Source organism: Syzygium oleosum, unplaced genomic scaffold, assembly GCF_021117445.2.
Source record: "Syzygium oleosum isolate NSW1041296 unplaced genomic scaffold, Sole_v2.1 Sole_v2.05, whole genome shotgun sequence".
In the NCBI taxonomy this organism is placed as follows: Eukaryota; Viridiplantae; Streptophyta; class Magnoliopsida; order Myrtales; family Myrtaceae; genus Syzygium; species Syzygium oleosum.
Genome location: NW_026607489.1, coordinates 4,531,849 through 4,557,443, shown reverse-complemented (window position 1 = coordinate 4,557,443; position 25,595 = coordinate 4,531,849). Strand labels below are relative to the sequence as shown.

At 41.9% G+C, this 25,595-nt stretch overlaps 3 protein-coding genes across 4 annotated transcripts; all 3 read right to left on the bottom strand.

The window, feature by feature from the left end:
- Nucleotides 1-241: 241 nt before the first annotated feature.
- LOC115685646 (protein NPGR1) lies at nt 242-4,407 on the bottom strand. Of its 2 annotated transcripts, XM_030610731.2 has the most exons (6): nt 4,276-4,407; nt 3,466-3,762; nt 3,106-3,364; nt 1,531-2,762; nt 941-1,088; nt 242-850 (listed from the first exon to the last, which is right to left on the bottom strand). In XM_030610731.2, exons 2-6 carry the CDS (start codon nt 3,655-3,657, stop codon nt 540-542), a joined length of 2,142 nt encoding a protein of 713 aa, XP_030466591.1. In that variant the 5' UTR covers nt 3,658-3,762; nt 4,276-4,407; the 3' UTR covers nt 242-539. The 2 variants fall into 2 exon arrangements, with proteins under 2 accessions (XP_030466591.1, XP_030466590.1); XM_030610730.2 differs by lacking the exon at nt 4,276-4,407 and having other exon boundaries at nt 3,466-3,922.
- Nucleotides 4,408-15,365: 10,958 nt separating this feature from the next.
- Nucleotides 15,366-18,664, bottom strand: LOC115685655 (mitochondrial outer membrane protein porin 2-like). The gene is made up of 6 exons (XM_030610741.2): nt 18,510-18,664; nt 18,317-18,384; nt 16,788-16,898; nt 16,622-16,711; nt 16,333-16,541; nt 15,366-16,014 (listed from the first exon to the last, which is right to left on the bottom strand). The coding sequence occupies exons 1-6, from the start codon at nt 18,562-18,564 to the stop codon at nt 15,708-15,710; spliced, it is 840 nt and encodes a 279-aa protein (XP_030466601.1). The 5' UTR covers nt 18,565-18,664; the 3' UTR covers nt 15,366-15,707.
- A 4,949-nt stretch (nt 18,665-23,613) lies between these two features.
- Nucleotides 23,614-25,164, bottom strand: LOC115685656 (probable strigolactone esterase DAD2). The gene is made up of 2 exons (XM_030610743.2): nt 24,625-25,164; nt 23,614-24,305 (listed from the first exon to the last, which is right to left on the bottom strand). Exons 1-2 carry the CDS (start codon nt 24,993-24,995, stop codon nt 23,876-23,878), a joined length of 801 nt encoding a protein of 266 aa, XP_030466603.1. The 5' UTR covers nt 24,996-25,164; the 3' UTR covers nt 23,614-23,875.
- Nucleotides 25,165-25,595: the final 431 nt, after the last annotated feature.

Genomic DNA, 25,595 nt, shown 5'->3' with positions numbered 1-25,595 from the left:
TCTCAACCATTGATGAGTTAGATCCCACATGGGCCTCAGATATTCCTAACAGCTGTGATTTGCGCTCTGTGACTGACCCGTGCAAGAACTCCGTTCTGAAGCCAGGACACCCAAAAGGGACGGCTTTCAGTTGAATTTCTGGAAGTTTGCCAGGGCCACTGCAGTTTTTTTTCTACGAGCTTGCAAGTTGCGACCTCAACTAACCGAGGCATGGAAACCAGAACTGAAAGAATGCACATGATTACAATAAAGTCAACAGGTTTTCTAGATCAACTCATCGCCAGCAATTCCACCATCACCTGCAATGAGTATTATTTTACAATGTAAGTACGCATTAGTTGCAGGCAACAGATAATTCTTTCAAGAGAAGCATCAATTTAGCACAATGAAGTATGAACTCCAGCATAGATGGGATTGCGATGCCATTTCATCTGGCAGGCCAGTAAAGAGCAGTAAATCGAATGGCCAACAGTTCCGCTGTCATGTAGTATGCTCTCGCGTACTGCTTTTGGTGATGGCCCTCAACAATGGAAAGATCTCTATACAAAGTTTTCAACGGGAGCTGACAGCTTCAGCTCATATGCAGCTTGGAAAAATTCCGCTGCTTGATGTAGGGAGCCTTCCATTTTGGAGAGCTTCCCAAGATTGAACCATGCTTCATGATGCACGGGCTCTATGCGTAATGCGTTCATCAAGAAACTTCTTGCAATGGGGAGGGAATGGGATCCGAGTTTCATCAGCACCTCTGCAGTTGAAACAATGCTAGGGACGTAATCTGGTTCCAACGACAAGGACAGCGAAAAGGAGACGAGAGCTTCCTTGTACAATGATCGAGCTTCAAATACCAAACCTGAAATTGTTTCATGGAAGGCAACAACAGAGTCAGATTTATGAGCACCCCTCTTTTAGCCCTTTATGCCACATTAAACAGAAAGCTTACCTGTCGTGTGCCAGCTTCTAGGAGAATAGAAATGGATTGACTTGGCTTTTTCCAAACAAGTTTCTGCATCGGCCCATGAACCAAGTTTAGCATAAAGAAGGGCCAAATCCTGCCAAACTGAAATTTCCAGATTTCTTTCTTCTTGTGCCTGAAGAGGCAGACAAAATAGATATCAGTACACAATATCGTTCCTCTCAGTTTGATATTTCTCTTAGTAGATTCATGCCGAGAAAACCACTCACAATGAAGAGAACAGGAAACCTACAGAGTAATAGCTTGAACAGTGGAAGTTTACCAATGGAAGTCAAGCAAGATCCTTTATGGACGTCGTCTATAGCAACTCCAGGAAAATAACATTTCGAGCAGATGCATAAATATCAATGAAAAAAAAGCCAAGACAACTAATATAACTGAGTTGAGTTACTATCATTCAAGGCAAACACTGCTTGCTTCCAAATGCAAGGACTACACAAATACCTGATTAGTCCAGTTATATATATAAAATCAAGATCAGAAATTGATCATCAAAAGATGATTATCTCTTCTTGGAGGTGCATTGATTATCCAGGAATACTGTTAAGAATACACACCTCATAGGTAACTTGTTTCACTTGATCTGAAGTCTTTGCTTCAATTTCCCTTTGAGCTTGAATCAGAGCTAGCAAGATTCTGTAGGTTTCTATTGCCTGCTGGGGCTGTTCCCGAGTTATCTGAAGCACAGCTTTCAACCGAAGAAGTTCTAGTTGGTCCAATCTTCCAGCTTCATCCAAAGCAAAATCAACTACACTTTCAGCATCAGCATATCGCTGCTCCGAAGAAAGTATGAGTGTTAATAGCTTGCAACATCTTCCAGAGTTTCCCGCTTCTGTTTCTGAGTACATCAATGCACTCTCAAAAGCTGCCTCCAGATTTCTTTGGACAGCATTTTCCAGTGCAAGGTTGTACAATATTTCTGGATCGTCCTTTCCAGAAAGAGCAGCATGATTTAGATAATTCAAAGACTCTCTCCGCAGTAGAATTCTTTCTGAATCAGAAACAGATACTCGCGCAGCATTACCATAGCAGATTCCAAGAAATTTATGGGCTTGACTCGAGAAATGCTTTGTGCAAGTAGTGCCAAGCTCAATGACTTCACGCGCAAACTTTACGCCGTCATTTGCATGCTTCAAGCCTTGGGAGCAAAGCTTTGCGCCCAACAAAAGGGAAGGAATGTGGGGCTTGTGCTTCGCTTCTGAAGAACCAGAAATCTTCTTTAAAAGGTTCAATGCTGTATCATTATGTCCAGCAGCAGCATAGCATAGTGCCAGAAAGTACCATCTGTCTGCTCGACTGTATACCCCAGGAAGGACCTGCTCAAAATGAGTTGCTAATAATTCATACTGTCCGGTGACTGAGAGAGCATAGGATAGATGATCAATGATGTCACCATCCCAACCTATCTCGCCAAATGTCACCTTTCTCATGAGTATCAGCAGCAAAAGGATGGCTTCTTCTATGTTACTTTTTGGGGCAGTTGGGGCCCATGACGGTAATTGATGGGGAAGGCTAGCTTCAATCCCACCATAAAGTAATATGGAAGCTAATTCCTTCTGCACATTGGCCAATTTATGAGGATCCAGGTTCCACGGTCTCATTAGAGCTCTGCGGTAAGCAGCAATGGTTTCATCAAGTAAGCCTGCTTTTATCCAAAGATCAGGCTGCAGCTCTAGAGCTTTGTGAAACATCTCCTGCAATTTGCAATCATCAGCAATCCCCTCAGGCATCCCATTAGGCAGTGCTGACTCAACTGTATCCAAAATTATCTTGCACTCCTTTGCAGCCTCTGGTGGAAGGGGAAGTATATAGTTATTCTGAACAATCATAGCAAAAAAACAAAAGTCTATCTCCACTTGTACGCAGTGGCATTGTATAATTACAGAGATTATTGTAGCTCAAATCTCTACACAAATTCAATTACGTCAAATGAAACATCCTCTCAATTACTAAACTGCACAACTTACCCAATCGTGCAAAAAAAATAAAGAAGAGATTTGAGAAGGTCTGGGAGTATCAATGCTTAGTGCATCCAAGAGAGTTTTGTAGTCTGAGCTGGAAACGGATACATCTTCTTGAATAGACTTGAAGATACATCAACAACATCAAAAGGGAAAGGGAAAATGCAATACCTATGTAACGCCCAAGACCTTCCAGAGATCTAGCTTTGAGCAAGATTGCCTCAAGAAGCAGGCTGACGGAATGCATGGACAAAACATTTACAGGAACATTATCACCTCTCGAACGGGGTTTTCTCGGGCGCGCCCTCTCTGTAATAGCCTTTTTCATCCGTGGGATTAAGCCTTTGATATCAATGCCCTGAAAGACCTGAAGGGCAGCATCATAATTCCCTCTTTGATATTCTAGTCTCCCCAACAAAGCCCTCGCTTCCTAAAGCAAAACACATGAAGGCAAAACTCAATTCAATTACCGAAAATCAATATACCCATGACCAGTCATTGGATTACAGTGATGTAGAATATCGAATTCACCTCATAATTCAATGAGAGAGCCTCTTTGAGAGTAGATTCAACTTCATCAACTTGGGTATCCTCGAATTTCGAATCCCAGTCGCCAGTCCTCGACGAAAGACCGCTTGCGGAGAAATCCCTCGTAGCCAAGGACTGCGGCGACTGGGGCGGATCCTCGAATTTGAACTGCTCCCCAGAGCAAGCGCACAACATAGTTTTTCCGCTTCGGAGAAAACACGCGGGATTCAAATAGCACAAGGGAGGGAAACCGAGGGGATAGCGTCACTTCTCCAAGCGCTCCTTCATGGTCGAAGAAACCTTCAGCAACGGAAGCCGAACAGGACACCGTCAATATGCAAAAAATTGTAAGCAAGAATCTCTTCAGAACTAGCCAAATACAAATTCACGGGCATCGCATTTGCCGATAGTTTAGCATAGAGACCGCAAAAGCAACAGCAACGAGAAAGCCGATCGAAAGGCACATTCCACCAGGAAAAGCGAAACGCAGATCCCCCGGAGCAAAGCGGACCGGAGAGATTCAAAGCGCGGAAAAGACGAGATAAAAAAACTGGACGAAAAGACGCAGCATTCGCAGCTGAACCGAAAAGGCAAGTCAAAGATAGTGCCACCCCCCCCCCCCCCAGCTTTTGCCATATTCGAATTGTCCAGGCCAAGAAAACGAGGGAGCCGCAAGAACGCAACGCCAACCGAGGAACCCGCGCCAACCACATCACGACGGGACGCAAAGGAAACAAGAAACGCGGAGCATGAAAGCGGCGAGACGGAGCGAAGAGAACGAGGCCATGGGGGTGCGGGGGGGGAGGGGCTCACCGCGGGGGGAAACCGGCGCGAATCCCAAAGCGGGCGACTCGGCTGCGGCGCCGCCGTCGTCGGAGAGCGGCTTCGACGGCGGCGTGACGTCGCGATCGAATCGGGACGGAGGAAGCTTGTGCGCGCGCGGGGGAGGAGGGAAGACAACAGGGGCGGCGACTGGGTTTTACGAGGGAGTGAGAGGATGGTGAAGGAGCGTGATGGCGACTTGGGGAATGATTGCGGCTTCCTTCCTTGTAAGAGAGAGAGAGAGAGAGAGAGAGAGGGGGGTTGATGGGGGCGTGTGATGATGGTGATGTGGGCGGGAGGGGGGGGGGGGGGATGAGCTGGTTTGTTGCAGAGAGGCTGGCAGGGGGATGCAGTTTTTGCTTTGAAATTTTGGAGGAGAGAGGAACACAGATTCTCTCCCTCTCTCTCTTCCCCTCTCTCTCTCCTTCCCTTTTTGAATTTCTTTTGCTTAGCCTTTGTCTCTATGCAGATTTCTCTGTACTCTGTGGTTACCAGAGAGTGATTTTGACAATTCATGATGATTCAATAGCATACTTAACAACGTGCGCGTTTTAGTTCGGTTCCTGGGGGAAAATCTTCGGAAAAATGCAGAGGCCTTCTTAGGTTAAAAGAGCCTCTTTTTTTTTTTTCGAAATGGAAGCAGTGGTTGATAATTCGTAGCTGTAAAGTGTATCGGGAAATAACTTTGGTTTAAATGGAGTTTGGAAAAAATCACGCTCGGCAGCCTCGCCTGAGGCCGCGCAACCCCAGGCGAGGCTGTCGGCGCCAAATCTGGCTGGCTAGTAGCCACGTTTGGCCTCGCCGTAGGATCGCCAGTCGCCCGCCGGCAACCTGAATCATTTCCGGTAATGTTGCATGAGGTAGGGACATTTCTAAAATTATGAAAATTCAATGATGGCAAAGTTGGAAGCGAAAAAAGCTATATGCATTCGGAAATGCTCAAAACTTAAAGTGGCTCTGGACCTGTCATGGACTAAAGGTCATTGCATCTCCGCAGCTCTCCAAATATTTGACAAACGGTAATTTGCATTTGCCGAGGGGAGTTTAGAGCCCAAAGCCTCTTGGCAAAACAGTTTCCAAACGCACCATAATTTCAGCTTCGTAAATTTTGTCGATCTAAGGATTTGAACTCCGAACCTTATTTCATCTCGTACCGATTTTAAGGTAGAGCTCGACTTGACCGACATGCTTGGCAATTGAAATTCCATTAGAGTCGATGGGGTGTTAAGTTCGTCGCTAAAGCTAGACTCGACAAAAAACATGACATGTTCGAGCTCAACTCAACCATAATCTACTAGTGAATTAAGTCGAGCTTGAGCTTGAGTTTAATTTTTGTGTCTATCATTGCAACAATTAAATATTCCTAAAAAATATATTACAAGCTCGATTAAGTTTGTAAGTTTATTGAGTTGACAATTGACGAGTCCAAACTTATAGCGAGAAGATATTTAAGTTAGGGGTGAGCGTGGTTTGAGTCCCAACATGGAACCGGGAACCGCCCACTAAAGACCGGTTCCAAGAAATTGGAATAGAAAACCGCATATTGATTTCATGAATCCATTTGGAAACCGGACCACATGGGTCCATGAAACTGGTCCCACCAAATTTCACGCAAATAGAAGTGATCGAGAGTGAGAGAGGGAGGTACTAAAGGCGCGGTCATGAGTTGATGAGAGTTGACTTTAGAGTAACTCGAGCACAATTAGAAATTAGGATCGTCAATCTTGAGTAATAATTGAAGTGTACCAAACTTTTTTTTTTTTATCGAAGTGTACCAAACTTTTTCACGAGTAAATTGACTCGATTTCACCCTCGTTTCAATTGCACGTGATTTCCCATTCCAGAGCTCATGTGACTCTGTTACGAGTACGGTAAGTACCAAGACCATTTTCGTGCGAGAAAGAAATTATTTTTACTAAATCTTATCTATTCGACATCATGATAAAAATATGCTTTTTGCACTCGAACTAGAATGGAAATACGTAATAAAATTAATTAACTATTTATTTAACTTCTGACCAGAAAAAAAATTCTTTAAAAACTAAGAACGAACTTAAAAAAACTATATCTCTTTTCTGCCGAGATACAAATTCTAATTTATGTACAAAAAAAATTAATCATTTTATGTCTAAATGGAGGGTGAAAATTAGGAATATAGGAGAAATGAACCAGCTTATGCCATGTGTCAAAATATATTCAAAATGGGCAAGCATTAGGTAAGTCTTCGTCCCATCAAGTCGACGTTTCGATAGGAAGCTCAAAGTTGACGTGGCTTTAAAGCTGCGAATGATAACCATTTTTTTTGTTTATTTTTTTATTTTTCTATTCCCGGGAATAGGTTTGGAATAGAAATTCATTTGGTAGCGTAATTTTATTTTTTTATTTCTGGAACAAATTTTAATTTCAGAAATAGATTTGAAACAGAACTGAAATCTAAAAAGTTTATACTTTTCTATTTTTAGAACAAAAATGAGAAATAAAAACTCTTCTCATCGCTCATCCCCGCTACTAGCCAGTCGCCCACCCCCATCGCCCACCTATCGTCCGCTGCCCACCTCCCGCCATCCATCGGCCACTGTGGGCCACCTCCCGCCGCCACGACCCTCTTGCCACCACCTACCTGTCGTTTGCCGCCTCCCGCCGTGGGCCACCGCCGCCCTCCTCTCGCCGTTGTCCGCCTCCCATCGCCGCCCGCCACCACCTGCCGTCGCCCGCCTCCCACCGTTGCCCGACACCAGCAACCTCCTGCCATTGTCCTCCGCATTGGCCTCCTGCCATTAGCCGCCGCCGCCTCCAGCCGTCTGCCGTCCGCCCGCTGTCCACTCGCCGGTCACCCAAGAGAGAGAAATTTTGTGCCGTTATCAAATAAATTTTTTATTTCGGGAACAAAATTTTTGTGTTCGTTATCAACGCATATTTTTGCTCAGAAACTCATCCAAGGAATAGAAATAAAAAATATATTTCTGTCCAGAAATTGATTTCTGAAACAGAATAATTGTCATTCGCGCCCTAAGTTTGCATTGACTTTTCGTCCCGTTTGTTGAATAAAAGATAATTCCAACAATTAAAACTATAGAAATATAAGTGAGAAAAAAAAATCAATATGCATTGGTGTATGAGATTTTGTGGAACCACTGCTAACTGATCAATTCTAAAAGCTTAAACTAATAGAGAAAGAAGGCGGGGTTTAATATATAGCATTCTTGCTTTATACTCGTGGACATATTTAATTGGAAGGTAAATAGGGTCCGGAAAGATTTGAATTTGGAACCTTTTGGCTATGATATCATGTGAGATTTTATAGGACAACTCTCAACTATTCTAAAAACTTAAGTCGTCAGAGGAATGAGGGTTTAATATTTAATTACTCTAACGCGTGTTATATGTTTTGAAAGGATTCGTGTAATTTTTATTAATAAATACCGAAATGTATGAGCGGTAGAATTCGAAAAGGAAAGCAAAATATGGAAAGTAAAACTGAAACCCGAAGACACCCTTCAGTTATAAGAAACGCACTCGAGTCCTTCTAATTATTGACTTCGAGAAGGAAGTGGCATCTTCGATAGTTCTTGCCATGATTATATCGTGTGAAGACATTCTCCAAATAACGAGGCGAAATTGATAGCGTACCAAAGCTACATTCGGCTCTTTTACATAATTAAAGGTAAGATTGGATGGATTAGTTACTACAAATCATTGCTTAAGTACTACTTTTTTGACTAATCTCGTCACTTTTTCATTCAACCTTTTTTGGGCTTTTGACTCTTTTTTAACACTACTCCGACCTTTGATCACCCCACACGGTGCTCAAGAACACCCCACCTCTACTATAAAGTTAAAAAGGGGCTACGATGAAATCATTATCCGTTAACTCTAGATCGATAAAAAAAAAAAATGCAAAATTCGAGCCGATAATTTAGAATGGAAAACGAGAGCTCCTATGGTCATTGGAGAAATCGATTCATCGCTATAAATGTCGTATGCTAGCGCATTTTGTTACATTTTCAACGCAAAATATGGTACCCGACAAATACTTGTGGGTGTGCCCAAAAAAAAAAAATCTGTTTATAAAACGATAGGCATTGAATAACATGTAGTCAACTTAGCTGCCTGTCGTGGCCACGTGCTTATTATTTTTTCTTGGATGAATTACAAAGATCAACGGCTGGCATGCACGTGATCTTGTGATGTGAAGCACGTGTCTTTATCTTGCCGTTGCGATTGCTGAATTGCTGGCGGGAATGCTTGTTCGCGGGTGCGAGTTCAAAAGAGATTGCCTTTTGACTTTAATGCGAAGGCACTCTTTTCAAAACAAAAAAATTTATTTTATTTTGAAAAAATCTCAAATAAAAATCTAAAATGCTTTCATTTTCTCAAATAAGGACATAAAATGTACTTTGTCTCAATAAAGACTTGAAGTGGCTTATTAATATCATCTCAAATGATGACTTTTAGCCAATCGGTGACTAATCCGGCATTGGAGAAGGGGCATTTTAGTCAAAAAATTTAAATATATTTTTTTTACTTTCTTTTCTTTTCCTTTTCTTTTTTTCCTTTTTCCTTTTTTCCTTTTTTCTCCTCCCTCCTGTGGCCATCGCCGGCGACCTATGCTTTTCAGCTAGTAAGGCCGGATCTTTATTTGAGACTAATAAGCCACTTCAGGCCATCGTTTGAGACAAGGTCCACTTCAGACCATTATTTGATAAAACGAAGACACTTCATGCCCTTATTTTAAATTTTCTCTTTTATTTTTGTTGAATAAAAAAAAAAAGACACCAAAAACCCTAATCATTGTGACACATTTACCCTGAATTTTATTTGTAATATCAAAATCCCAAACTACACATATCGTTATACATTTACCTAAACTTTTTTTATACATAAAAAACTCCAAACTTTTATCTATGTGAAATATATACGATGATTTTTCAATCAAAACAATATTATTTTTATTTCACTTAAGCCACGTAGGTGTTATGTTAACATCGTATGCTTTTTGGCTTCTATGTGGGCAGATTTTTAATGGTACTCATTCACAGAGAGGTAAATGTGTCACACAGGTACAAGTTTGTAATTTTTTATATCGCATAAATTTTTTTAGGATAAAGGTATTACAGTTGGCACAATTTGGGATTTTTGGTGATTTCTTTTTCGTAAAACAAAAAAATTTGTTCAAACCATTGAATTTTACCTTTTTTTAATGTTTTTTATGGCCTTTTGTCTTGTAGCAATAAAAATTTATAATCTATTGGATGTATGAATAGATTGGCTTTCACGTTTTACTTTTTATTTTATTATCGATAATAATTTGAAAATTGTTTTCAAGAAGGAACTAGCATCTTTGACGTTTCTTGCCATGATTATATCGTGTGAAGACATTCTCCAAATAATGAGGCGAAATTGATGGCGTACTAAAGCTACATTTGGCTTTTTTACATGATTAAAGGTGAATTGGATGGATTAGCTACTTCAAATCATTGCTTAAGTACTGCTTTTTTGACTAATCTCATCGCTTTTTCGTTCAACCTTTTTTGGGTTTTTGACTCTTTTCTAACACTAATCCGACTTTGGATCGCCCGCATGGTGCTCGAGAACACCCCACTCTATTGTAAGTCAAAAAGGAGCTGCAGTGACATCATTATTCGTCAGCTCTGGATCGAAGAAAAAATGCAAAATCTAAGTCGATATATCATGATCACTTGAGAGATCGATTTACCGTGCTAAAGACATCATATCCCAATATATTTTTCATATTAATAATAAGGTCGCTAGATAATTTTTCTCCAAAATACCGATAATAAGGTCAGTGCGTGACATTTCACTTATATAAAAAAGGAGCTGGGGGGACATCATTATTCATTAACTTCGGATCAAAAAAAAATTGCAGAACCCAAGTCAATTGGAAAGAAAAACGAGAGCTTCTGTGATCACTCAAAAGGTGGATTCATTGTTCTAAAGACGCTGAATTCGACGAATAGTTCAAAGATTTTCAATGAACGATCGAGATTTGTATTTGACGATTCAACGGTCGCCCTTTTTTTTTTTAGGATTGAATTTTCGGGGATTTGTGGGCTTGTCCAAAAAAAATTGTTTATAAATCGATAGGCATTGAATAACATGTTAGGGTGTGTTTGGTAATAATTCTGTTTCTGAAAATAATTTATACTCAGAAATGATTTTTTTTATTCTGTATCCGAAAACAATTTCTAAGCATTTGAAGGCGTTTGGTAACGGCCCAAAATTTCCATTCCTGGAATAGAAAAAACTCAAAAATGCGTTTGGTAACCGCACAAAATTTCTTTTTATTAATAATATTTTAAATTTTTAAATATTTCTTTCTTGTTTTTTCTCTTTTTTTGCTTTTCTTTTTTTCTTCTTCTCCTTCTTGGCCATGGCCGGCTCGCTAGCTGGCCACAGGTCAGGAAAGAAGAAGAACCGGCCACAGCCAGGAAGGAAAGAAGAAAAAGAAAAAAAAATTCTCTTTATTTCTGATTCTTATTCCCAGAATCAAGAATCAACTTTTTTTTTTATTCTTGATTCTGTTCCAAAACTGATTCTGGAAATAAATTTGTGTCCGAGAATAAAAAATTTACCAAACGGATTTCTGTTATTCTTTTATTCCCGAGAACAAAAACATAGAATCAGTCACTATTTGGCAAGTTACTAAACACGCTCTTAGTCAACTTAGCTGTCTGACATGGCCACGTGCTTATCATTTTTCTTGGATGTGTATTACAGAGATCAATTGCTGTCGAGCACGTGATCTTGTGACGTGAAGTACGTGTCTTTATCTCGCCGCTCTAATTTGCTAATTTTGCTGGCGGGAATGCTTGTCTTGTTAGCCTGTGCGAGCGAGTTCAAAAAGAGATTCCCTTTTTTTTGACTTTATTTTGTTTTTTCACCCCACTTTTGACTTTATTGCGAAGGCACTCTTTTTTAAAAAAAGCAAAAGATTTCGTTCGAATTGATTTCTTTGCATCTTTACTTTTTTAGCTTCTTTTTTTTTTTTGGTCTTTTTTCAATGAAATTCCGATTCTCTTGGATGCATAGATTGACTTTTACATTTCATTTTTCTGTCTAATTAATACATTACGAATCCTGCACCTTAACATTTTTACCCGAAAACGCCCAGAAGTTTCACCACATGTAAGTTTTTACGAATGGAGTAAAGTAGATTTTTTTCATGAGTTTTTGAAAATTCAGATAACATCTTAAATATGCTTGACACCGAACAAATAGGCCCTTATAATATACAGATGGTAACATCCGGAAAAGTCGCTCAATATTTTCCATGAGTTTTTCAGGATTTAATTTTCAAGGAAAAAATTCCGGAGCGAACATAAAAAGTGCTTTTTTATTCAATTTTGTGCCCAAAAAATTATAGTCTGTTCCTTATTAGGTTACGTCATAAATTGACTTTTGGCATTGCTTTTCGCGAAATTAAGACCTGCGTATGTAAATTATAGATGGTCCACTGTAATTACTTTGGGCACTTTTTTCTTTGAGTGTAAACCGGAATTAAACTGCCGAAAGGTCCACATGAGAAGTCAACAACATAAAAAGAGTCATGAAAGAAAAATAAAGTGGAAAGACGAGGCGGGACACGTGGCGTTGACGCACTGGTTTTCCTCTTGAATTTCGAGGCCCTTTTTTTTTTTTTTTTGTTGGGGCCGGGGTGATAATCAAGAGACGCGTGCGGAGTAGAGGCTTGACTAGCCGATGGCCGTAATTCAAAGCCAGTTACACATAAACCAGGGATACTTGGTTGGCAAGACGATTATATGTCATTATGCAAAGCACAGACCAACCAAGCAAGAGTCGAAGCTCCTCCATGCCACTCCAGGTGCGGGAGGCTACTATATTTATCTATCTGGTAGTAGCCAGCTGAAGCTGACATGTAGTATACCTTCCCCATTAAAGGTGAGCATGATCCGGATGGGCGGTTGAATCACCTACTAAGGACTAGTTCTGAGAAATTGAAATCGGAAACCGCCCGTTGGTTCCCTGTAGTCATGGCCACGGGTCGGTTTTGGCCCGGAACCGGCCCGAAACAGGCCCGGTCAAACCCGGGCCCGGCCCGTTGACCGGGCCCGCGGTTCGGAACCGGAACCGGCCTATGGCCTACGGGCCCGGTTCCAAATTATTTAAAAAAAAAATAATAATAATGATTTTTTTTAAAATTGGAGATCAATGCACTTACAATGCATGGCAATTAGAGTTCAATTTGTTTTATAAAAAAATTTAAATAATGATTTTTTTTAAAAAAAAAATTCATTATTTAAATTTTTTTTATAAAACAAATTGAACTCTAATTGCCATGCATTGTAAGTGCATTGATCTCCAATTGCAATGCTTGGCTTTGGTGTATTGAACTCTAATTACAAGGCTTGGCTTGGGTTTTATAAACAACCCCTTTGATGGTCTCTTTATTCCCATTCGATGTGGAACTCTCGATTTGCCTTGAACTCCTTCAATATGAGACTCTTAGCTTGTCTTCATGCAAATGCCAAGAGTCCCACATCGAATGGGAATGAAGAGACCGTCAAAGGGGTTGTTTATAAAATCCAATCCAAGCCAAGCCATGAGCATGTGAAGTTGTATGCCTTTTGTGGCTACGATCCTTTGCTAGTTAAGAGCAAAGGGTTCCATTGGACCGCCTAGAATCGAACCGGACCAATGTCCGGTCCGGTTCCCGGTTCTATGGTTTGCTGGTCCGGTTCTTAGTTCTAAAATTAAAAGACCGGTCTTACCGGTTCGGTTCCCGGTTCCGACCAGGAATCGATCACCCCTACAATTTTCATTTTTATTATAATTTATATTGAATAATTCATTATTTCATATTTTTATAATTATTTATTTTTTTTATTTCATAATTTATTTTTAAAATTTTTAAATTACGAACCGGAATCGGCCGGACCGGAACCGCTAGGGGCGGTTCCGGTTCCGGTTCACACATGGCCACGAACCGGAACCAGCCGGTTCCGAACCGTGGCCATGACTAGTTCCATGGATCCACCTAGGAACTCGACTGCTGATCTGGTCCGGTTCTCGGGTGGATCCGTGGAATCGGTCTCACCAAGTTTCACGCAAATGGAGGTGACCAAGAGTGAGAAAAGGAGACGATAAACCGCTAGAGGCGCGGTCGTGAGTTGATGGGAATTGAGAATCAAGCTTCAAATTAGGTATTTTATGGTTTTCATTTTTCTAAAAATGTTTTATTTTTTTTGTCGAAATTTTTCTTAAAAATTATATATATTACCGGTCAGGTCCGGGTGGGCAGGTAGGCGGTTCCACGCCTAGAACCGAGAACCAGACTAGTCCTCACGGGAACCGCCGGTTCTGGGCCAGTCTGGTTCCTAGCGGTTCGAGCGGTTTCCAGTTCCTTTGCACACTCTTATTCCCCATCCATAGGCTCCTAAGTTTTGTCCCATTATTTTTTTTTTGGGAGAGAAGAAATACGGATAGAACTTACGATGTAATCTTTCCACCCTACTGGGAAGTTCCTTCCCCTATCTCTATTTGAGCCTTTTAAGGTCCTGCTCAAAACCAGAGGTGATAATGGAGAGAAGCATGTGGAGCAGAGGCTCGACTAGCCGATGGCTGTAATTCAAAGCTATTTGCGTATAATTATTGGGATTTAAACAGATGACCTTCAGTTCCTAAGCCTGAAATTCTTGACCTCCCAATTGATTGAGGTTTGTCACAGGTGTACCAGTTTGGGGTTTTTGGTGAACAAAAAATTAATTTGGGGTAAAATTATCACATGTGTATCAGTTTGGGGTTTTTCGTGATATTAACTCTTAATTTAAACCCACGTGATCAACAAATATGATTGACTCCATCTATCGGGATTCGGGTTTAGGCAAGAATTTCTCCTTATCAATTTCATGTTAAACTATAAAGCCGATTTATGGAGCACACGCTGACCGGTCAATTCAAAGAAGCGAAAGAGTTGGATGGGAAAGTTTCGAGGTCGAAGGACGCTTAGGAATTCCTCAACATGGGAAGAAGTAAGGAGCTTCTACAATCCTCAAAGAAGGAATTGACTGTCATTGGATCGTAAACGAACAAATCTTGGGCTGTTCACGAAAAGATGTTGAACAGACGATGGTGACTTTAAGGTGATGGCATTTGGTTTTCATGGCCAGAGTAGTGCTCTGGATTCTATTGGTCCCATTCGGATTTGTCTAGGTTGGAACAGTACTTAGCTGAAAAAACATAGGAAGCTTCTGCGGTGTCCACATGCGGTAATTACACTTTATGCTTCAGGTAAAGATCCGGAGTGAAAAGGGTGCTTGGAGCATCAAGATTAGCGATGGAGGGACATTTCTTCGACTTGGTAATTCACTCTGTTAAGAATCTAAAACTTGAGATATTGGGTTACAGTGCAAAGTCGGATCTTCTAGGGTGCATCTTCTCCTAATGGTGATCGGTGTACTAACCCGAGCCCGTGTCGCTTGGGTGGTAAGGTTTGAGCCTAACTCGCTGTCCATGTCCAGCACTCGCAAAAAGAAAAGACACGCATTATTTCTCGGATTAGGATTGGACTTAATAACTAAATACTACTAGGCCAAACCTGCTAAGATGGGAGACTTTGCGTGCGCAGGCAGGCAGCCTTGCCCATGATCAGGTCTGGTCTTTGCCGATAAAAACTCGTCGCTGGGCCGTTTTTCTTCACTAATCAAAAGTTCTTGATGGATGCTGCATTCAAGAGTATAGGGTAGAAAGTGCAATTCGTGCTGTCGCATAATATGCGCAAACACATCGCACCATAAATCACCTGTGTTTCATGTCGACTGCAAATTGTTGCGTGTGGATCAAAGTGCTGACCCGTGCTTCATCAGCAAGAGAGTGAAAACCTAGGAAGCAAGAAGTGGAACAGGCTTGTAAAGTTTTGGGATCTCCATTGACACAGGATCTCCTCGCCGTACATGGACCAAACCCTAATTTCAGTCTTGTTTCCGTTAGAGCATTGACATTTATCAGACTAGCGGAAGAAGATACAAAGGAGATAGGACCGCTGCAGAACTTGGTGTGTAGACCTGTAAAAGTATTTACTTGTTTCATATAAAGTGGCCTGCTTATGAAATTGGGCAATCTAATATTGAGTAATCTTTTGAATAACTGTGCCTATCCACAAGAGAGAGAGAGACAGATGAACTTCTGGCCCTTTCAATCAAAACCCTCTCGTACTTTTAGGGAAGGGGAGTTTCATATGTCAATGGAGCTACATTACCACAGGCCGGGAAAATCACCGGCAAAAATCAAATCCACTTAGCCTAAGTTGCTAACAAAAGGGGTAAAGGGGTAGGAAACCCATAGCAGTAAGTTGCAATCTGGCATCACCAACAACAGTATCAAGAGATCTTTTATATGTTCTATCTGCTGCAGCATCAGTATCGTAATCTTTCATGGAGGACTTCTCAAGGCTTAAGAGAAAGTGCCAACCCGAACTTGGGATATTTTTCCAAGGCCTTGGTGTCGAAAGCTCCGGAAATAGTTAAGTAGGACTTTGGTTTGAGCTCATGCTGTAGAAGAGCCCCGAGATTGCCATGATTGTTGAGTTTCGCCTTCACGATTGTGTTGGGGTCAACCACGTAGGAACATCCAACAGTGAGGGTGTTCTCATTCGTGGAGAACTTCCTACTAATTTCACCCACAACAGCTCCCCTGTTCAGCTGATCTAGGTGGTGCATATAAGAAAACCTCAGCGAGTCACCTTTATCAGCCCTATATACAGAAGAAACTATGTTATTCTTTGTCGAAAGGTATCTGGCATGGCTTAAAGGCACCATATGAAGGCCACGATATATCACCCATCAATAATAATTCAATAGAAAGTCAATCTCTTTTGCGAGTCAATTTTAAATAATTTCTTTAATAACTTTATGCTAGTGTCCAATTAATATTCCTACAGGTTCACTTCAAGTTATATCAACATATTAATGAGCCATTCTTCGACATTATCTTAGCTAAACTAACAATCTCAAGCACACAAAGTTTTCACTATCAAACTATGGTTAAGCTGCCGATGCTAGACATACTCACAGGATTACCGACGCATTGGAATAAGGCTTTGTCATGCTGACCCCAGCATTATACTTCACAAATTTATAAGAATCTGTTGTGTAACTTGTCTCTGCACCAAAAGCAATACTTGGCGTGCCAATCGTCGCAGATACATCAACAACCGGGGATTGAGATGCTGTGACGGCCATGCTGAAGGTTGCATGTTCATGAAAATATTGCGCCTCCAACTAAAGAAACGGCACTAGAATGTCAGAAATTCTCTCTTTGTAGCAATAACTCGGAAACTCGTGTCTAGCAGAGTTGGTACCTTGCCAGAGTCGTAATCAGGTAGCTTTAAGGAAGCAATAGCTTTTGTTGATGGCAAGATGTCTGTGACAGTGAGGGTGGTTGAGATTTGCTGCACTAGTAAATTTCTTATTAGAAAAGAAGACAACATTTAACCCAACTTTGAGAAGCAAAAGATAAGGAGCTACATTTGATTCTGTGTCAACTTTGACATCAAGCACGCTATTATCCCGCTTGTATTGTGCTGTCACATTCCCAGAGGACAGAGCTCCGTTCTTCCCCACAGTGGAGCTAAGGGCCTAAAGAAATTAAGTTCATATTTACATCACTCTCACGACTCGGGGAAAAGAGATGAACCATCAACAATATAATGTCACAAAAAAAGCAGTAGTACAAAGAGAAAACAATATATCAAGGCACAGAGCTGGTCAGTGAAGCAAAAGGCAGATGCCTCCAACACGATGCAAAACAAGAGCGCGTTCATGGTCACCATGGAAGAACCATAAATCGATTAGGTCAAGGAAACACATCAGATGCCTGATATATGAGATAAGTGTAGTCCTTTGATTTTTTTTTCAATGAAACATTCACATAGCGAACACTAGCTCAACTACACAGGGCCTCGAAAGAAGTGCGATCATAATAAGCTGTTCACTCTTTTATCATTTGACCTGACTAATTGCATATTGCATGCAGCTGATGAAGAAACAAAGAACATCCAAAAAAAAAAAAATATTAGAGAAAGCATTCAAGAAGCCATGTGTCAATCCTGCTTACTTCCCTGAGGAAAAAGCATGGACAATAACCAAGCAGATAAGAATGCATTGATATTTACTTCCCAAGGCATGGATTTAGACGCAAAATCGGTACAGATTTTCATTTATAAATATTTTACCATCACTCATTTTGGGAAGACAGCGAAGCAGCATTGACCCCATTTCGTCATACCAACAATGAAACATCTCAGCAAACTTCATCGGCAATATATTCTTAAGCCCTTTCCCTCTGTATAGAAGCCTTCCCCTCTTCGTCTTGATCAATACTAGCTTCTTTTTCCCATGCCATTCTTCTCACAAAAGAGAAAAAAGAGCTATTGCTATCGCGAGTGAAATTGAATCCGAGGCTACTACGTTCTTCCATCTATAAAATTAAGACTTCCCTCTATATAGAAGCTTTCCTCTCTCTGTCTTAATTAATACTAGTTTTTTTTCCCATCCCAACCTCCCCACAAAGGAGAATAAAGAGCCATTGCTAATGCAGGCAAAATTGAACCCAAGGCTATTACATTCTCCCATCTCTATAATTAAGACTTCGATGCGAATTGCGGATTCGACACACTTTTTCGCACACCCCAGCAATGAATCTTGCTCATCGCGGCAAATTTGCAGACATTCTCAGTTTTGCTCATTGCTGTAACAGACAAGAGCTCCCAACTCGAGCAACAAGAAAAACACCGCTAAATCCTCTACGATTATTGAGAAACATTCAGCGAGCGGGCGAAAACACGGCGGGTCCGCAAAACGGAACTGGTCATCGCACGAGCTCGACCCGCTCTCGGTGCCCGAATCACAAAGCGGGCACGTACCGAAACAAACGAAATCAGTAAAAAAAAGAAGAAGAAGAAAACTCAGGAAAACAGAAAACCTAGAGCGGCGGAACAAGCACGAGGCAGGAAGCGCACGGAATCGGAAAAGAGAAGAAACGAAGCACCGATTACCAGACCGGTCACGCTGTCGCTGGCGAGGGTGAACTTCTGATCGGAGCTGTAGTCCTTCGCGAGCAAGTCTGCAACCACAAAAAACGAACCGAACCGACCCCAACCTCAAAAACCAAAAGCAAAACACGCGCGCAGACACAGAGAGAGAGAGAGAGAGAGGGAGGGAGAGAGGGAGGGAGAGGGGGAGGTGAACCTTTCGCCTTCTTCCCGAAATCGGAGAAGAGGGAGGGTCCTTTGCTGCTGCCCATGGCTTCCCGATCAGGGAGGGGGAAAGAATGGAGGAGAATCCTGGAGAGGAATCTCCCCGGCGATCGGAGATGGCGAAGGGTGAAGAAACGAGAGGGAGCGAGAGAGAGAGAGAGAGAGAGAGGAAGGGAGCGTAGGGTTTATCTAAAACCCTTTCGAAAAATTTTCAGGCCGGTTTTTTTCCCCCGGCGCAAGCAAAGGGGGAGCTGGAAAATCGAGACCGGAAATGATATTTGCCTGTCGCGGGTTCTTTTCTCTTCTTTTTTTTTTTCATTTATTTAGTTATTTAATTTTGCTAGATTTTTTTTTTTTAAAAGGGGAGATTTCATTCGAAATTGAAATAAAAATAGAGTCCCATTTATATATACTCAATAATAGGTACTTAATTAGGAGTGATTAGCTCCCGGTTCGGTTTGGTTCCGGACAGTACAATGAAACCGGCGGAATTCTCTGTCTCAAGCAAACTCATGTTGGACTTTTAGGGCGCGAATGATAACTATTCTGTTTTCCTGTGTTTTTCACGGAAAATGTTTCGAATGGAAATCCGTTTGGTAAAATAATTTAATTTTTTTTTTATTTTTGGAACAAATTTTGGCCCGGAAATAGATTTGGAACGAAAACGAGAAGTTAAAATTTTTTACTTTTCTATTTCTGGAGCAAAAACAAAAATAACACTCTATGTTATTTCTCACTCTTGCCGCCCACCGCCGCTCACTCGCCGCTCACCGACCATCCGCTGTTGTCGCTCGCCGCCCGTCCTCCGTTGCCACTCGCTGGTCGCCCTCCGCCGCCGCCGCTCGCTGGCCGTTGGCCACCGCCCGTCGCCACCCTGCCGCCCCTCACTGGTTGTCCGCCGCCACCGTCGCTTAACGGTCGGTGGGAATAGAAATTTTGCGTCGATATCAAACGAATTTCTATTTCAGGAATAAAAATTTTGTGTTTCTATCAAACACTACTTTTTGCTCAGAAAATTCGTCCGGAAAAGAGAAATAAATTTTTTAATTTCTAGCCAAAAATAAAATCGGAGAAGAGAAATGTTGTCATTCACGCTAATTCTCATTTCTATGAATATTGCCGGTTTCTGTTTGGGATGAGTGCTTTTGGTTGCTTCTTATTTCTTCAATAGAATTCATCAGGTTGATTTGCTAGTGACAAGACACAAACACAAGTGAATTCGTGCGATTGATTTTTCTTTTTGCCTCGCGTTGGTGGAAGGCTGACGTCCAAATTGTGAACTCTCAAAGTTCGCTGTGTTTGCTTCTTATTCTTCAAAATAAATATATATAATCGGTCCGATCTCGTCGGTCCTGTTCAGTCCGATTCCCCCTTAAAATTGGGAATCGGACTGCCCGGATACCGGTTCCATTTTTAGGAACTGGGAACCGGATCGGCACTCCTGAAAATCGAACCCAACTGGCCAGTGCGGTCTGGTCCAGCCAGTTTCTGGTTCAGTCGGTCCCTCTTACTCACCCCTTTACTTAATCGATGATCAATTCAAGGAAAATGACACAAATGGTTCCTCAACTTTGGTCCAATATGCAATATGGTTCCTGAACTTTTAATTTGTTCAATGTTATCCTTGAATTTTTTATACATGTTCAAACTAGTCCTTGAACAATATGAAAATGTTCAATGTTAGTCCTTCCATTAATTAAAATTTTATGGATTACATTGCACATTGAGCTAAAGTTCATAAACCACATTAAATAAATTGAAAGTTCAAAAACTACATTACAAATTACGCCAAAGTGAAGAGACCATTTATATCATTATCCAATCAATCTACTTTTTAGGTACTTAATCAATGATCGACCTACTTTTTAGGTAAATTAACAATCGATATACTTTTTTTTTAATCATGAATGACAAGTTTTGTGCACGTCCAGCACCTGTTGGCAATTACGGGATAATAATCAATGATAGTAATTCGGAGTATCAATAATTCGCTCGACATGAGATTAGCGACTTGATGCTAATAATTTCTTTCCGATCGAGTAAAGTAATGCTCGACAGTACCTCCGAAAAATCATAGGAGCAATATAAAGTACACTAACATTGAATGTTATGATATATTGTATATCAAATTATGTATTGAGTTTGAGCCCGTGTACGAAATCCAGCCTCATTTGGGACATAGACCGGTCCGTATGGGATGAGGCGTTCCTGGAAAGACCTTGTTGGACTCTGATTCCTATTCTAGCTTCAAAGATTTCACGCTTGAAGTTCTCGTGCCAGTCAAACACACGTACATATATATAACATATTGAGCTTGTTTGTTCGCAGAAAATGTGACATGTCTGGAAAATATTTTCTATGAAATCATTTTAACGGTTTCCGGTATTTGGGCAAAACTTGAAAATGAATTGAAAAATATTTTCCGTTGATTGGGAAGAAAGACTTGCTTTTATTTTCCGAAAGAAACATGTACCATTTGTGTGATAGAAGAGATACATATGCTATGTCAAATTATTTTCGGAGTGCTGAGGATCCTAGCTCGAGCATTCGGGGTTTGGCCCGGCCTCAGGGGACTTGTGCCCGGCCGTTGGGATCTTAAGCTCAAGTGCTGGGGTCTTAATTGCGGGAGCTGGGTTTCTCCAACCTAGCCTCTAGCAACTTGAGCACGAGCGCCGGATACCTGAGCCCGGTCTCGTGGACCTTGGCTCCGACGCCGATTACTAAGGCACGGGAGCTTAGTACTCAGGATTCGGGCACAATCACGAGATAATTGCTTGACGAGACATGGGCACATCACGAGATCACATTAATGGACTGACTAAATAATTTTTCAATGACAAAAATAGGGTCATTTTGAATAAAAAATTACAGATCGATGGATTTATATTTCGAACAAATCGGGACAAAGCATGGATGTTATATCTAACTTTATATGGGCTAAAGAACATTTCGGCCAAAACAGAAGCGGAGCTCTCTGGAAAAATCGGTCCTATGAGGCAAAACGCCGTTTCATTTGCTCTGAATGACTCAGTGATGGCGCTCAGTTCAATGAAACAAGCGTATACAATCTCCTCCTCCTTCTACTCATATTTTCAACCAATCCTTGCGGCCACAGTCGAGATGGCGTGTTTTTCTCACGAGAATTTCACCGAACGCTTGTCCTGCATTCATTTCTTCCCCTACCCATCTTTGTTTCGTCGCAGCCTGTCACTCTGCACACGAATCTCGGAGACATCGAGTGCGAGATCTTCTTGGGACGAGGTCCCCAAAGCGTCCAAGTTCAGTGACTTCCATTCCCTGTAAAGGTTAAATGGTGGTTTAGGTGCTCTTTTTCAAAAATTTCGGTCACGGGTCGAGCATGCAAGCTCTAGGCTTGCCGTGAAACGTCTCGTCTCTATGAAGGTTCCGACACGAATCAATTATAGATTGACTTGAAGATTGACATCTGCTACGTTTTATTGGAGATTTTGAGGCGTGGGATGAGGTTATTGTGTCTTAAGGAAAGCTTGGACGATGATTTGGGTGGGGTGGCGGAGAAGATTGGAGGGATGGAGAGAGAGAAAGAGAGAGAGAGGGTGATGGTTTCGAAGGAAGTGCACGAGATCGAGGAGGAGAGAGAAAGAGGAGGAAAATGATTTAATTTTGTTCGAAAGGAATAATTATACAAACAGTCTTTGAACTTTAACTCAACGTCGTGTAATATGATTCCAGTTCGTAAATTTTAACTTAATATTTAATGCGGTTCATGAACTTTTACTTTATAGTCCCTGGACTCTTGATTATGTAATCCCCGAAGTTACTATATTGAACATTTTCATATGGTTCATGGATCAAATTAAATATGTACCAAAAGTTCAGGGACGACATTGAACAAATCAAAATATTCAGGAACCACATTATACATCGGGTTAAAGTTTAAGGACCATACTGAATAAATTAAAAGTTTAAGGAGCACGTCGCATATCGGGACAAAGCTCAGAAACCATTCCTGTCACTTTTCCCTTCTCTAAAATGTGGAAATCATTTTCCACTGTGTTGAAGTTTTCACTTATTGAACTAATTTATTTGCGGTGCTACCTAACCTCAGAAAATCTGAAAAAAAAAAAAGCAAATCAAGTTATCCAAAGTTGACCGTGGGAGCGAACCAAATCCAAGGTTGACCGCACGGTGGGACTCCTTAAAAAGGGAGCTGCACAGTGGACTTGTTTCGGCCGCACATGGAAAGGGGGACATAAAAGGTGGGAGCTCTTGTTTAGCCGTGCGCAGGAACAGAAACGCATGATGATATTTTGTGCGCAAAGTTTACCTCCAATTGAGGCGTTTTCTTTTGCTAAGATGGTGAGCATTTCAAGCCGCGAAGTAATTTTTTGAGAGGTTAAACACCGTGGATTTGAGTGTAATCTAAGATCGATCAGTAAATTAGTTGCAGCAAGTTCTCCCCATAGAGTAGGTACTAATACTCGGATAGAATCATGTAAATTTCGTTTACTTTTTTACTGGTCTCATTCACTTGAGTCCCCATTCAATCGCAAGATTTGTTAATTTTTCCGCATTAGACCAAGGGCAATGACAGGTCGTCTAACGTGCGTGCTTGATTTTTTTTTCTTTTTTCGGGTTCCAAAAAGTATTGCTTAGAAATCTCATTAAGTAGTAGTTCGAGGGTACAAAATATTAGCTTCAGATCAAAGCTCACTCCGAAAGGTAATTCTTCTAACGTGCATGCTTGTTGACAAGCAATCATTTGCAGTCCATGTACAAAAGAGTGAAACGTGAAGGTGAGATTTGCAGATTGTGTATTCTTCAATTCTCTCCAAATCCTGCAAGCATTTTAGGTTCGCGACGACGAGGGTGGTTCTAAAAGTCTATTACGTCGGTCGATATATCTATTTTTCAAATCAGTCTCAATAAATTTAACATCGTTCGATGATTCGCAGAACGTTATATCTAGAATTTGAATCTAGCCACTTGAATTTCGTCTCTCGTTTTCTTTTTTCTTTTTTTTATCCGAAATCCGAATGAAACCAATCCTTTCCTAAAAGAAAACTCATCTTGCAATTTTTTTTTTATGATTTAATAACAACTGATCACAGTGCAAATTCAAGGGGAAGTGAGGGTTTTTGCTCATGATCTTTCGACCCATGTTCTTTTTATATATCACATCATCCATCATCAGTTCCACCAAAGTCAAAAGCTTTCCTCCTGTCGAGTCCCACGAATCGAAAGATTTAACGTCTTTCATCTCGTGTCAATCCTGCTTCTCCTCAATCAAAACCCAACTCTCCAAAAAACAGGAAAAAACAATCTCTTCACAACACTCATCTCAAATGGCAACCGATCTTACGGCGACGCCTGCGCCGATCACCGCGAAAGCACTCGCCGGAGCACCTGAGCCAACTGTCCCGGTGCGGTGAGGTGCGGCAAGTGGCCCTCCGTGTTCAGCACCTCCATCGTGTTCGGACCGCCCAAGTGGTCCGTCAAGTACGTCGCCGCCGACGCCGGCAGCAAGACGTCGTGAGCGGTCTGGATTATGCAGCAAGGCACCGTCACGAGGCCCAGCACGCCCCTTATGTCGCTATTGAACACCGTGCGCAGCACGAAGAGGGATATGTCGGGCCTCATGTTGAACAAGGTCCGACTGAACTCGCGGACCGCGGCCGGAACATCGGACCCCACGGCTAAGGGCGCGTGACCGGTCACCCACGCCTCGTAATTCGACTGCATCGCCGTGAAAACTTGCTCGATCTGCTCTTGCTCGAACCCGCAATGGTAATCTTCATCGTTCACGAACCTAATAACACATGCTCTTAGTGTTCGGCGAAAAAGTCGAAGGTTTAATTATGATGAAAATTAAGGCGATGGATGAAAAATCCAATTTGACATTGAACTAATTTAGTACTTGTCCTTATATATGCATGAAAATCTAAAATCGAGGCGTGAAAATACTCATAAAAATAGCCGAATTAAGGAGGACTCTCAAATTCTCACACAAAACATCGTGCTCTGATATCATCTATTCTCCTATCATTATCGATAGGAGCATTAATTATTTCACTTCGATTCGATAACAAGTTAATTCGAGTCTCCTCGAGTCCCGACTGTGTGTGTACCTTGGAGAGGCTCCGATGAGGACGAGCTTGGTGAAGAGGCTCGGGCGGCGGATGGCAGCTAGGATTCCAATCATGGCCGACACCGAGTGCCCGACATACGCGCAACGGTCAATGCACAGGGTGTCGAGAATGAAGAGCAAGTCGTCGACGTAGCCATCGAGCGTGGAGTACCGCCGGAAATCGAAGTAGCCCGGATTGACGCTGCCGGCGCACACGAGATCGTAGAGGACGACGCGATAGTGCGGGAGGAAGTAGGGCAGGACGCGCTGCCACGCGGACTGGTCGGTCCCGAAGCCGTGAGCGAGGACGAGGACCCGGTCGCCGTCCCCGACGACCCGGACGTTGAGGGCGTCCAGGAGGTTGTGGTTCATGATTTGTGGTTTTAGTGAGAGGACATACTGGAGTTCACAAGCAATTTTCAGGGGGGAATGGGCATTTTTGGGGCAGGTGGGCAAGTGTTTTGGAAGGTGTCGAGAGTGCTATTTATAGTGCTAAAGTTGAGGGCTTTTCTTCTCTGTATGCTAATAATTGCTTGGACTGGCTGTGTGAAAAGATAAAGAGAAAGAGAAATGGGAAATGCTTGGGGAGGACAATTTCCTTTTTGTAAAGTTGATGTCATTTAGAATGATGCCTCTGAACTGTTAAAAACCGTGTTAGATTGGAGACTTTCGTCTTCCAGGGAATAATGGCACATTAGCGATACGATTTCACTAAAATTTAGCGTCAGTTGGTACTCGCAAAGACTTTTTGTCCCCTCCCCTTCTCTCTCTCTCTCTCTCTCTCTCAGCTCGATGTCGACATCGAGCTCTTCCTAGGTCAGGGAGGATGTCCCTCCTGATCTAGAGGTGTCGGCTCCTCCATGTTCGCAAGCAAGAATCAAAGCGAGGCAAGATCTCAATGGCCGTGGTGGAGCCGTTGAGGATCGGTAACAACCGGGGGGTGGGGGTGGGGGAGAGACGGGGGATGGTGGT